This window comes from Rhinoraja longicauda, chromosome 8, assembly GCF_053455715.1.
Source record: "Rhinoraja longicauda isolate Sanriku21f chromosome 8, sRhiLon1.1, whole genome shotgun sequence".
NCBI classification, from domain to species: Eukaryota; Metazoa; Chordata; class Chondrichthyes; order Rajiformes; family Arhynchobatidae; genus Rhinoraja; species Rhinoraja longicauda.
In genome coordinates, this window is record NC_135960.1 from 52,320,058 (window position 1) to 52,333,079 (window position 13,022).

Consider the following 13,022-nt stretch of genomic DNA (forward strand, 5'->3'; position numbering starts at 1 on the left):
AAAATGACAGCTAAATCTCAGAGATATCCATTCTTTGTTTTAATAAAATTTAACATCACCGTGGTAACCCAAGCCACGTTGACAGCACACGAAGGAAATCTAATTTGATCACCACTGTCCAAGCAGACAATATGTTGGAAATAGCCCCTGTTGTATTGCACCAGCAGTTCAAGGGAACAATTTTCTTTCATTCACCGTAGACAATTAAATAATCAAAAGATGGGTGCTACAGCATGGCATCAATACAGTAATGCCATCACCCCTGGAAACAATCAAGAAATCTTCATTGCATTCCTTCCATGCCAAGTACATCCATTCTTCTTAGGCAAAGAGATACACAATACTCCAGGTGTAATCTCATCAAGGCCCTCTACTAATACAGGAAGGCATCCTCTATCTGAATTCAATATTTAGGACAGCATAACATTCTGCATCTTGTATATTTATGCTACACGCCGACTAGTGTGCAATTACACAAATTTACTTTAAAATATCAACAGAACCCAATTGAAGACATTTGTTTACACACCAAAATAGGCTACTTTGTATCTTTTCACATTTGCGTCTTTTCACCACTGACTTTGTCATCTCAATTGAAGCCTCATTATTTCCTTCTCTGTACTCAAAATTCTTTCTTGTTTAATATTATCACCAAACAGAAGATGCACAAACATTAAAGCACCTGAAGCAATGAACATTTATCTTTGCACTTTGAAATCTGCACAGCAGTGCTTTCCTAAGCTGTTGTTGTGGAGCTGATAATTAATATCTAATAGTTATAACCATTTGTACTATTTGTACAAGGAACTACTCCAACCAGTGGAATTTTTCTCCATTCCCAATGACTTGTCTCACTAGCACACTATTCAAACACTGTTTTGGAGTCGTGAGTAATCGCCTCAGTGATTCAGCTCTTTGGCTCATGTTTGGACTAAAACCATGATGTGGTCTCCGGCCAAACAATTCCGTAAAAACTCAATTATGTACACGAGCAGGTTGCTCATTAATGTCGAAGGCATCTTCCATCATTTTAATGATAGAGTCAACAGATGAGATAGCAATTAATCAAATGTCCCTTTTTTTTGTGGAGTGTAAGTATTCAAACTATCCACCATTATCAGAAGGTTGCTAGTTTCATAACAATGCCTGGATACCTTTACGGTGGACAAAGCTTATTCTGAGCAGATATCTTCAGGACAACAGCCACAATATTGTCTGGTCTTGCAGCCTTTAATGTATCCACAATGTTACCCTTTTATTTTTTTCTTATATGAGATGAATTGAATTGGCCAAGGACTGGCTTGTGACAGTGGAGACCTCGGGAGAAAGTAAATATGGATTAACCCATACTTCTAGCTGAATGAAAATTGGTTTGCAAGTAGAGTCATAGAGAAATACTGTGTGGAAACAGGCCCTTCAGCCCGACTTGCCCACATCGGCCAACATGTCAAAGCTGCACTTGTCCCACTTGCCTGCACTTGGTCCATATCCCTCCAAACCTGTCCTATCCATGTCCCTGTCTAACTGTTTCTTAAACGTTCTGACAGTCCCAGTCTCAACTATCTCCTCTAGCAGCTTATTCCATACACCTACCACCCTTTGTGCGAAAAAGTTACCCCTCAGATTTCTATTAAATCTTTTCCTTGAACCTATCTTTTTGAACTCATGTCCACTAGTCCTCGATTCCCTAACTCTGGGCAAGAGACTCTGTGCTCGATGCTCTACATCTCAAAATCATTGATAAACCATTACAAAAATAATTAAATCAACTGATATTGAATTCCAAAGCATCTGCACCATATTTTACTTCCAAAAAAGTCAAAAATAAAAAGCAAAGTAACATGGAGCATTTCATTATATAGGCATATCCCAGGTTACATGTGAGCTCCATTCCTGAGAATTGCCTGTACAACAATTTTTTCCTGCAAGTACTTCAACTTGTCTTTATCCGCACTGGATTTCTGATCAGCATGGATAGGATGTTCTTGAAACTTATGACTGTTAAAAACCGAAATTGAAGCACACCCAATGCTGTCCACCACATGTTCTACTATACAATTTTGAAATGGGACTGGTTCCCTCATTTGAACCTAATATTCAAGCGAGGAATGTTATACCTTGAGTTTACAGTGGAGGTGCACCATTTTGCAGAATTTCTCTTGCATATTTTTTGCTCAAGATTCCCACGTTCTGCAGTTTCTTGTGTTTTAACTATCACCTTAACAACATCATTAACATCAAGCTTCATTCCACTAAAGTCCAAAGAATGCTGGTATAATTTGTTAACTATTTGTGACGAGCAAAGAGGTCATTCTGCAGTTGTACTGGGCCTTCGTGTGACCGCACCTGGAGTACTGTGTGCAGTTTTGGTCTCCAAATTTGAGGAAGGATATTCTTGCTATTGAGGGCGTGCAGCGTTGGTTTACTAGGTTAATTCCCGGAATGGCGGGACTGTCATATGTTGAAAGACTGGAGCGACTAGGCTTGTATACACTGGAATTTAGAAGGATGAGAGGGGATCTTATCGAAACGTTGGAGGCAGGAAACCTGTTCCCAATGTTGGGGAAGTTCAGAACCAGGGGCCACAGTTTAAGAATAAGGGGTAGGCCATTTAGAACGGAGATGAGGAAAAACTTTTTCAGTCAGAGAGTTGTGAATCTGTGGAATTCTCTGCCTCAGAAGGCAGTGGAGGCCAATTCTCTGAATGCATTCAAGAGAGAGCTAGATAGAGCTCTTAAGGATAGCGGAGTCAGGGGGTATGGCGAGAAGGCAGGAACGGGGTACTAATTGAGAATGATCAGCCATGATCACATTGAATGGCGGTGCTGGCTCGAAGGGCCGAATGGCCTACTCCTATTGTCTATAACTTTTGTATCCCAAAAATCAGCCGACACAATCTCTTTTGGACTACCTTCAATGCTTGAATATCCTTTCTTAAAAGGAGAACCAAAACTTGGCAGTATGCCTTACCAAGAGATGTACAATTCTAATAAAAGCTTTCCATTTCTAAACTCCAATACCCGAGCAATAAATGGCCACATGCTATTTGTCTTAATTTCCACAGCTGCACACTAACTTTAGTTTTATGCAAAAGAATGCTTTGAACTCTGCACTCATTTGCAGTCTCTCTACATTTAAATAGACTTTTGATTCTTCCTACTAAAGTGCAAGACTCACACATTCCTATATTAAATTCCGTTTGCCAAATTTCAGACTACTTATTCGATCTATCTATGCCTTGTTGTCTAAATAACCTAAATATCCTAAGCACAGCACGCCCTCCTATCTACATTCATGTCAACAGCAAACTTGGTTACTGTACCGAAATAAGGAAATGCAGATGGCGGTTTACAAAAAAAAAGAGTCGGGGTGACTCAGTGAGTTAGGCAGCATCTCTGGAGAACATGGATAGGCGATGTCACCTATCTATGCTTCCACCTCCAGATGATAAATAATTGAGAGATGGGGATCCTGGAGGCCTTTGACCAAGTGAGATTTTAGCCGGAAAAAAAACTCATTAATTTCTACAGCCTTCAAAAGGATAACCAACCAATCACCAATTCACATTAACACACCTCCCCCAATATTGCAGACTTTTAAAATTAAATTAACTTTCCATTTGTTTTCTTATCATTTCTAAATGATCCAATGTGTTTCTAATTAAAAGCTACCCTCATGTTGTACACAGGGGTGCAGGACAGGCATTCCTCAAAAATGACCCTCAACTCATTTTTCTGTAACTCAAAGCCACTCCATCAGCAGATGCATCAAAACATTTGAAAATAATTGTAAACATTTACTTTTTTTCCCCCCACATAAATCCCACAGGAGCAAATATTATTCATGAATATCAAATACCTGTGTAGTGATTTATGAACTCAGTACGGATCAATTTCTGAAGAAAAGAAAACTGCAGATGCTGGTTCAAATCGAAGGTAGACACAAAATGTTGGGGTAACTCAGCGGGTCAGGCAGCATCTCTGGAGAGAAGGAATCTATTACCCACATGGCTGTATTGCTGGAGTCGCCTGTATCTTAACTTTTTTAGACAACTTTTATTCTATTAATAAATAATTGATTTAAATGTCAGTCAATTGAAAACTTAAAAAAACACATGCTTTGGCACAAAAAACTCACGACCAATCATAACCTGTCAAAGCCTGTCTGGGTCCAAATGGAGAGCCTTAGCATTACATGCTTTTTCAGGTCTCTGTAAAACTTGTTACTCAGCTCGGAGGTGTAAAAAAATCAGCAAGATTTTACTTCCACATCTCAGCACACCACCTTTCTTAAGTGAAAGGCGTTGCACCACCAGACTCACAAACACCTTCTTCCCCTCTGTTATCATAAATGTAGGTAATTCACCATTTTGTCTGGCATACATGGGGTATCTTGGTCAGCAAGGGCAAGTTAGATGAAAGGGTCTGTTTCTGTGCTGCATGACTCTATGACTGTATGTAGAACTAATGCGCTACAATGCAAAGAGCTATATTCTGTGCTCTGCATCTTCCCCGTTGCTTTATCTACCGTGCTCGATTTTGGCCTAATTGTAACTACAGTATTATCTATAGCATACATAGCGAAGCTATTCACTGTGCTTCCGAACACGTTACTACAATAAACCTAAATCTGGTACTGCAGGCCAGCCTTAACGCAATCCATTCTGTTGTCTTCCAATAATCTCTGCTTTCATCAAATTGCTTTTCAACTTGGATTTCAACATATTGATTCAGTTAACAAAAGAATATGAATAAAATTGCAGCAGGAATAGGACATTTGGCCCCTCTAGTCTGCCCCATCATTCAAATATATTCATGGCTGGCCTTGGCCTCCTCTCTGCCAATTCCCTGCAGCCTTTACATCCCCGATCTTCTGGACATTTGTCTATTTACTCTCTAAATACCCCCAATGATCTGGCTTTGACAACCATCAAGAATTCCAAATATTGGCCACCTTAAGAAAATTACTATGCACTTTAGACTTAAATGACGGCCTCTTATTAAATATTTGTAAAACCTTGTTTAGAATTCTCCTAGTTGGGAACATCTTCCAGTCATGACCCCTCAGAATCTTAAGTGGGCATAAAAGCTAAAATAGTCCACCTTTAGATTCCTTACACTTTTACACGCGTCAAGTTTTTACCTGTCACTCAACCTATTTATATCCCATTGCAGAATCACAATGTCTTAATTGCAACATGTATTCCCACATATTTCTGTCATCGGATATCCTATACTCTGCACCCTCCTCCAAAGACCTGTTATTCTGACACTAGTTTTTGCATCAAAGTCAATTACCAATCAATAACACAATTCAAGAGCCAAGCATGTTTAATTGTCCAACAATCTACCAACAAGAGAAATACTGAAATTCTTTCAGGCTTTTGCCAAATAAATAATATAGTAATCAAAACTACAATGAATTATTAACTGTAATATTAGCTAACCATAACAGCTCATAAACCAAGGTCTGTAGTGCAACCAAACCACAATCCATTGAAGATCAGTTGCCGAGTGTACTTTTGTTAATGTGTAGTTTTCAGCAGCCTTCTGGTTGTTGGGAACAAGCTGTTCTCGAACCTGGTTTCAGGCCTGTTTGATGAGAGCATGGCCAGGGTGTGGGTCTTTTATATTGGCTGCCTTTTTGAGGCATAGCCTCCTATAGATCTCTTCGATGGTGGGGATGATCGGTATCTGTGATGAACCAGGCAGTGTCTACCACTCTCTGTAGTCTCCTTCATTCCTGGGCATTCAAGTTGCCAGACCAGGCCTTGATACAAGCAATCAGTATGCTCTCTACCAAACACTTGAAGTTTAATAAAGTGTTCAGCAACATTCCAAGTTTCCGCAATCTTCGAAGGAAGAAGCGTTGATGAGTTTTCTTTGCGAATGCATTGACATGCTGGATGCAGAACTGATCTTCAAATATATGCACACCCAGGAAATTGAAACTCTTCACTATTTTCCACCTATGTCTTTTTTGTGGATCCGCAGGTTCCCCCTCCTGAAATCAACAATCAGTTCGCCCGTCTTGCCGACGTTGTGAGCAACAATTAGATTATCAATCTACCTCCTGTACATGACTCATCATTATCTGTTATTCCTCCAGCTACAGTGAAATCACGGGTAAATTAAAGATGGTGTTAGATTTGTGTGGCTTTATACCCATGGGTAAAGAATGAATGAACAAATACTCTGTCACATGTGACAAGTCACAGTGAAATTCTTTGTGTGCATACCCAAGGTATGCAATAGTCGCCACATAAAGAGCGCCGACAAAGTTACAAAGTATCCCATGCCAGGTCCTCCTTTGTTCTTTCCCCCCCCCCCTCACGGCAGTCCCCCCATGCTGGGTCCTCACTGGACCTCCACGTGGTCCATCCTCGTCCATCGGTTGGCGCTCTCATCGACTGCCGTACCAATCTCTCCACTATTGCAGTTTTCTCCTGACGCCTCCATGGTGCCGACCCAGGGCCCAGCGACGGAAAAGTAATGGAGTGGACTGAACACAGCTTTGAGATGCTCCTATGCTGATAGTTATCAATGATGTGGCGTTGCTGTCGATACTCGAGCTACTATTTGGTTTCGCCTTGTTGGAAACAATGGGGTGCAAGCCCTACCACAGCTGCCAAATTTCCATCTCATCCCAACGTTATGACCTCTTCAAACCGTGACATCCTAAGATGGGTCCTGATATGAAACATTGCCTATCCATGTATTCCAGAGACGCTGCCTTATCCACTGAATAGTTCCAGCACTGTGCTCTACGCAAGATTCCAGCATCTACAATTCCTTGTGTCTACTGTGACCTCTTATCTTGTATACCAACCTGTAACATGTTGTCAAATACAGTCTGAAAATCCAAATTCATTAACAGGCAATATCCTCCAAAAACCCCAACAAATTTGTCCAACTTTGATTTACTTTTCATAAATCCAAATTGACTTGGTTCGATTACATTAAACTTCTCCAAAAGATAGGTTATAAATATGACTTATTTTATAAGTTACAACCTTATGGACTCCAGCATCTTCCATATTTATCTTCCTCCCTTCTTGAACATTGGAGCCTTTTTTGTATTTCCAATCCACTGGTACCTTCGTAGAACTCCGAGTTTCGAGAAACATTAACCAATGGCTCCACTATCTACACAACCACTTTAAAAACCTTGGATATAGACCATCAGGGCCTCGCAACTTGCCTATCTTTAGTCCCATTAATTTTTCCAACATCTTGTCCCGCATTGTATTGATGGTAACAAGCTCTTACATACTATTTGAAACTAGTCCATCAGATATCTTTGGGATATGTGCAATGTTCTCACCAAGACCGATGGAGTGAGTGTAGATCAATGTCACTTGCCACATTTCACCCAATTCCTTGTGATATCCCAGCATCCAAAGGAAGTGTTGAGGTATTTAATTTCACTCTCTCCTGACAGTGCACCACATTGCCACCATTTCTAATTGGTTGATCCTAATTGAGGAACGACTGATCAGGTATCCCGATAGAATAGCTTGGAACATTGGTTAAAAGAGCCGTTTTTAAAAAACGTCTTTGTCAAACCATGTCTAATGTGGCGCGGTTTTCCCCAAATTGGTCATATCCTCAGATATCTAATGGCGTCAAAAGGCTGCATTTGCATTTCGATTGTCCAAACCCGACTCCCAGGATGTACAATTCTGCCTGATGAGCCCAGTTTGTCTAGTCATTTACCTGTTAGGCCACTTCAAAACATGGTTAAAAGAGAAAACCACATTGTTACAGGTTAGACAAAATTATCCGAGAACATTTCTTTGATGAAATTAGAATAGATTTTTGTTATAGAACTGCCAACATATCCTATCTCCTTGTCTTAAGAATGACTCAATGGATTATTGAATCAAACTCACCCTTTATGATACTGTGACACTGCAGCCAGTACGTTTGTATTCAGCAATTAATGCAGAGTCTTGCCTTCTTGTGATCTTTCCAGGCATGGGGTCTCAATCATTAAAAGGAACATCTTTAATTACTTTGCATTTTGTTATCATTTCCACAGGCCACGACTAAATGGGGTGGTTTCCAAAACAGATTTCAGATATGTGACCAAATTGATGTAATAGTAGCACCAAAAGGAGATTATTTTGCAACTAAGACTTCATCTAGTCATCATCAAGGCACTGCTGTCTAATGCCTAGTCCACTTTATATTTGACACCACAAATTGTCTCCCCCCTATACAAAATACCATCTGAAGCTTAACTAGTAGAAAAATATTTAGTTAGAACACATTGTATTCAAATTTTCTGATTGTCAAAGATCATATGACAATTGGTATAATTGTGTCGATCAGTTATTAAAATGAGAAAAAGTTAAATCCATAATAATTTCAAACCTAAAACTATAGAGCATAGCAAATTTTATGCTGGTATATTACACTGCCTTAAATATGAAGTTGTCTTTATAGATATATTAAGTGAATATTTGAGATATATAATAAAATGGGTGACACAGTGAACAGAAACCCAAGGGTGTTCTTCCATAATACTGAAACAGTAGTTTAAACCAACAAAGGAATTGCAAATCTTATCCATCCCGTCGTGTGGAAGCTAGGGTCTATTCTCCTCATGAAGAACAAACATCTCACATGTCCAGTGTTCAATTTTGCAGCAGCACTTGAAAAATCGTGGTATTATGCCACGCATCTGCAGACGGTACATGGTAAAAGCAATCCACAAAGGTATGGAAAAATAAGAGATTTATACATTAGTGACAAAATTAGGAAAATGCAATACATAATTTAGTTAAAATACTTACTTGAATTGTGTGTACCTTGTTGCAATTGAATGTTTGAAGAGGTGAACGAATTCACAGTTGCTGTCTGTAATTGTGAGCTACTAACAGTTAATGGAGCTGGTGCAATTGGAGTCAATGCTCCACTGGATGCTACTTGGCCCAATGTAACGGTATGCACCGGAGTAAGAGTTATCTGCTGGGTTGGTGCATTCTGAATTTGCACATTTTGCAAGTTCTGGATGTTCTGCACCTGAAATGTTTGCCAGGTAATTTCCCCAGATGGAGTTAACGTTGGGGCTCGTAATATCAGGGAGCCCGCATTTTGGATTACTTGCAGTTGAAGATTCTGCAAAGCTTGTTGAGGAACAGCTTGTGCAGTAATGGTTTGTCCTCCAATTGTCTGTATCGCCTGCTGTGGAATACTCTGAACAATTTGCGGCTGGACAGCAAATTGGTGATGTGACTGAAATTGAAGTTGATGGTCAGCTTGTTGCGAGGCCGAAACTTGCATATCATGTAACTGTGTGTGATCAACAGTAGATTGGTTCAAATGAAGATCAGTTGTTGCCTGTATCTGGTCAGAGGTTGCAGTAGAATTACTGCTGGAAGTTTGTTGTGCACAATCTATATGCCCATCTGAAACAATCATATGACCCACTGATGTTGGCACAAAGGAAGCTAGATTAGTGTTAGAATCACGAAGACCTGAGTTCTGCACTGTTACAGATATCCGTTCATCTGTCCTTGCTGAGGTATTTATCGTAGTAATATCTTCTGATGAAACAGGAATCATCTGGCTTGAAGTGGTAATTGCTGTAGCATTACTCTGAGTCATGGACTGGGAAGTAGGTGTTCCATGAGAATCAACATTAACATTTCCAATGGGCATAAAAGTAACATTTCCTGTTAATCCAACAGGAACATTAGTGAGAAGCTGTGTTTGACTGGGATAAGTCCCACCACCATATGTGACTCCTTGGACATGTGCATTACTCTGCTGTATCTGGACTGAAGCACCTTGTGACATAATATTTTGGGTGGTTAGAATATTGCCTGAAGGAGCCTTACTGCCAATTAATGCTTGGTTGGTGCCAGGAATAATCTGAATTTGGCCATTACCATCTTGCTGCAATGCTGCTTCTGTATTAGACGAAGCCAAGCTCAGTTGCAAGTGTTGCCCATCTCCAGTCTGAATTTGTGGAATAACTTGATACTGAACACTAGGCATAACACCTGTTGCAGCTGTCGATGATCCTGGTGCGACCGCAAACACATGTTGATTCTGCAAGCCTTGTAAAACATATTGTCCACTTGTTGGTCCAGAAGCAGTCACAGGGGATTCTGGAACCTGCCCAGTAATTTGCACAAAATTACCTGCAGTATCTTTTGTTACTACAGTGGATGAAGTTATTAGCTGCCATCCATTCGACGCTGCTAACTGTGCAGAAGCCAAATCAAGCGGCTGAAAGGAAAAGAAAAAGATGCATTTTAATGTCACAAGCTTAGTTTGTTTAGAAATTCTGTGAGGGGGGGGGAAGGGAGGGATCAATTAAGCAGTATTAAATTTGATTACTGCAAATGGATTTTGACATTTATTCCTTGCAGCACATAAAGTTTCATACCAGCATTCACAGCCAACCCAACATCACTAATGCTATTGTGTCAATGGTGTGGAAAGGTACCTCTGAATGTTTTCTCTCATCATCTCCAGCTCTCTATCTGATCCTGGGGGAATAGAACACTTCAGGTCACTAACAACTCCATTCTGAAAACCACAAATGTTTATCATTTGTATCTCCACTTGCAACACAGTTGCAGCTCCTGTTGGTACCAGAAATATAGATCCGAGGTTACAATCAGATCAGCCATCATCTTACCAACAGCCAGAGAAGGTTTGCAGGGCAAATAGCTCTATCCTTATGTTCTACTCATTTGCTCAATCACATCCTGACATCAACCGTCAAAGCACTGGTCACCATTTAAAAAAAATCTAAATCTCCCCCAACCTTGCTCCCTTCACCCTTAATTCCAAGGGCGAGGCATCTGGAACCTTTGGCAGACAATGAATTAGTTGTTTGACACAACTCGTTGCTCCTAGCTGCTGCCCTTCTCTACCAAAACCACACACTATCCAGGGTGATGTAAAATTATAAGATAAGCTTAGCTTCACTTTGTAACTAACCTTTAAAAACCATTCCCTGATTCCCCTTCCACTGTCACCTGAACAACATCCCGGATCAAACCCAGGTCTCTGGCGCTGAAAGGCAGCAACTCTACCACTGTGCGGCCCTCTGTCCAGGTCCCAGCCTTAATAATCCGCCAAAGATCGATTATGGGCCTTCATTTTTTTTTCTTAACTACCTACTTACTCTCAACATCATGACCAAACACATTTCAAATAGGCTGCCAACATCCAGCTTTATCTCTAATCATTACCTTCCCTGAATACTTCAGCTGTCTAATTTGTCACAATGCTGTTCTGACATACAGTACTAGATGAGCTTAAACTGTCTCAACAGAATGCAAAACCAAGCAAGTTATCTTTGCTGCCCAGCAAAATTTCCCACCATGGACTTTGCACTTGGAACTGTCTGATACGGAATCAATAATTTAGTGCCCATCAAGATAAGCTTCGAACCACATTCCTATTCCATCACCCAGAATCATTTCACTTAGTAGGCACAATAAATTGTGTTCTGCTCAAGATTCCAGCATCTGCAAAGTGCTAGAGTATCTCAGAGAGGCAGGCAGCAAATCTGGACATGCATAGCCACGTTTCGGTCGGGACCCTTTCTCAGACTCATTTCACCCAATTCTGCCTCTGTATCAATTCATCAGCATCCAAAATCGTCATCCATACCCTTCCTATCCAGACACTTGATCATTCCAATCTACTCCTGTTCTTTATTTTCCATGTTCTTAAACTCATGTCTGACTGATCACAATTATGGACCAAAGCTTAGATGTTCTTACACTAATTTCACAGGAAACACCATTCGTTCATCACTCCTGTACTTGCTGACTGACACTAGCTACTGGTTTTGCACTGCCTATGATTTCAAGTCTCCCAAAAGGACTAACTTGCCGCAACTTTGGATCCCCCCCAGACTTGCATCTCCAATGTGTGCTCATCAAATATTTGAACCTTTATACATCATACATATTCATAGCTTTGCTTCAGCAGTCATGCTTTCAACAGAACTTCCAGTCCAACAATTCTCTTAAACCCTTGACACCCACCTCCAAAGCATTCCATAACTCCTCCTTGCTTAACCAAGCATTTTTTATTTTATTATTTTATATAATATATATATATAGTCAGAATATAACATATTCAGTCACCCCCAAGAATTCTGACAATGCAAACCACTTATCCTCCTTGTCAAGAAAAAAGGAGACGTATTATTATTTTAACAATAATAATTTGAGAGATTTAGGTTCTTTATGCATGATGAATGTAACAAACCGGTGGAGCAGACACTTAATTGGAATGTCATACTTTATTGCAAGTAAGTCAGACACAAGAATAAAGATGTCTTGCTGCAATGACAACGATCACTGGAAAGATCACATAGGAAATATTTTGTGCTTTTGGTATCCTTGGCCAAGCATTTATTTGTTGCCAAATGCTTCTTTGCATTATGAAATGTCTGTAAGTGAGGTGTTCATAACCCAAAGAGGACCTGTATCATTACTGATATTGTCCAATAGATTAATGTGGAAACCAGTTAACACCTCCAAGTCTTTATCCTAAATACATTGATGAAACATTAAAATATGAATATCATATATATTTCAAAATCTTACATTTGATTAGATTAAAACATAATAAGCAATTTGGTACACAATATTACTAATTGGACTTGGTCTGAAAGCTTTTTGCCTTTCCAAACTTCCTCCAACTTTTTGGTCAATTACCGTTACCCTATTCACTAATTTTGTTGGAATGCTAACATGTCTTCTTCTGACGTGGCACATGATTCAAACTAATTAAACTATTTAAAAAGTCGGTTGACATTTTCAAACAAAACTTTTTCTTCATCTGAGATTGTAAATATGTCCAGTCTCCAGGAAAAATCTTCCCCAGCACCAACTGCTGCAGACTGGACCAAATTAAATGTTAACATCAGTGGTCCCTGCTATTTGGTCTTCTTTATTATTCATCAACCATTTATGCAGTGGAGCCAAGGATCCACTCCTTTGGCTTTTCTTCTTTCCTGTTACACTTCAAAATCACGAAGGGTAC

At 39.9% G+C, this 13,022-nt stretch overlaps 1 protein-coding gene across 2 annotated transcripts in view; it reads right to left on the reverse strand.

Moving 5' to 3' along the window:
* LOC144595969 (transcription factor Sp3-like) overlaps window positions 1-13,022 on the reverse strand; it is a 30,251-nt gene that overhangs the window by 9,976 nt on the left and 7,253 nt on the right. For both annotated transcript variants that reach the window (XM_078403968.1, XM_078403966.1), the window contains exon 4: window positions 8,798-10,238. In XM_078403968.1, the coding sequence (XP_078260094.1) occupies window positions 8,798-10,238 (1,441 nt within the window). The remainder of the gene's footprint in view (window positions 1-8,797; window positions 10,239-13,022) is intronic.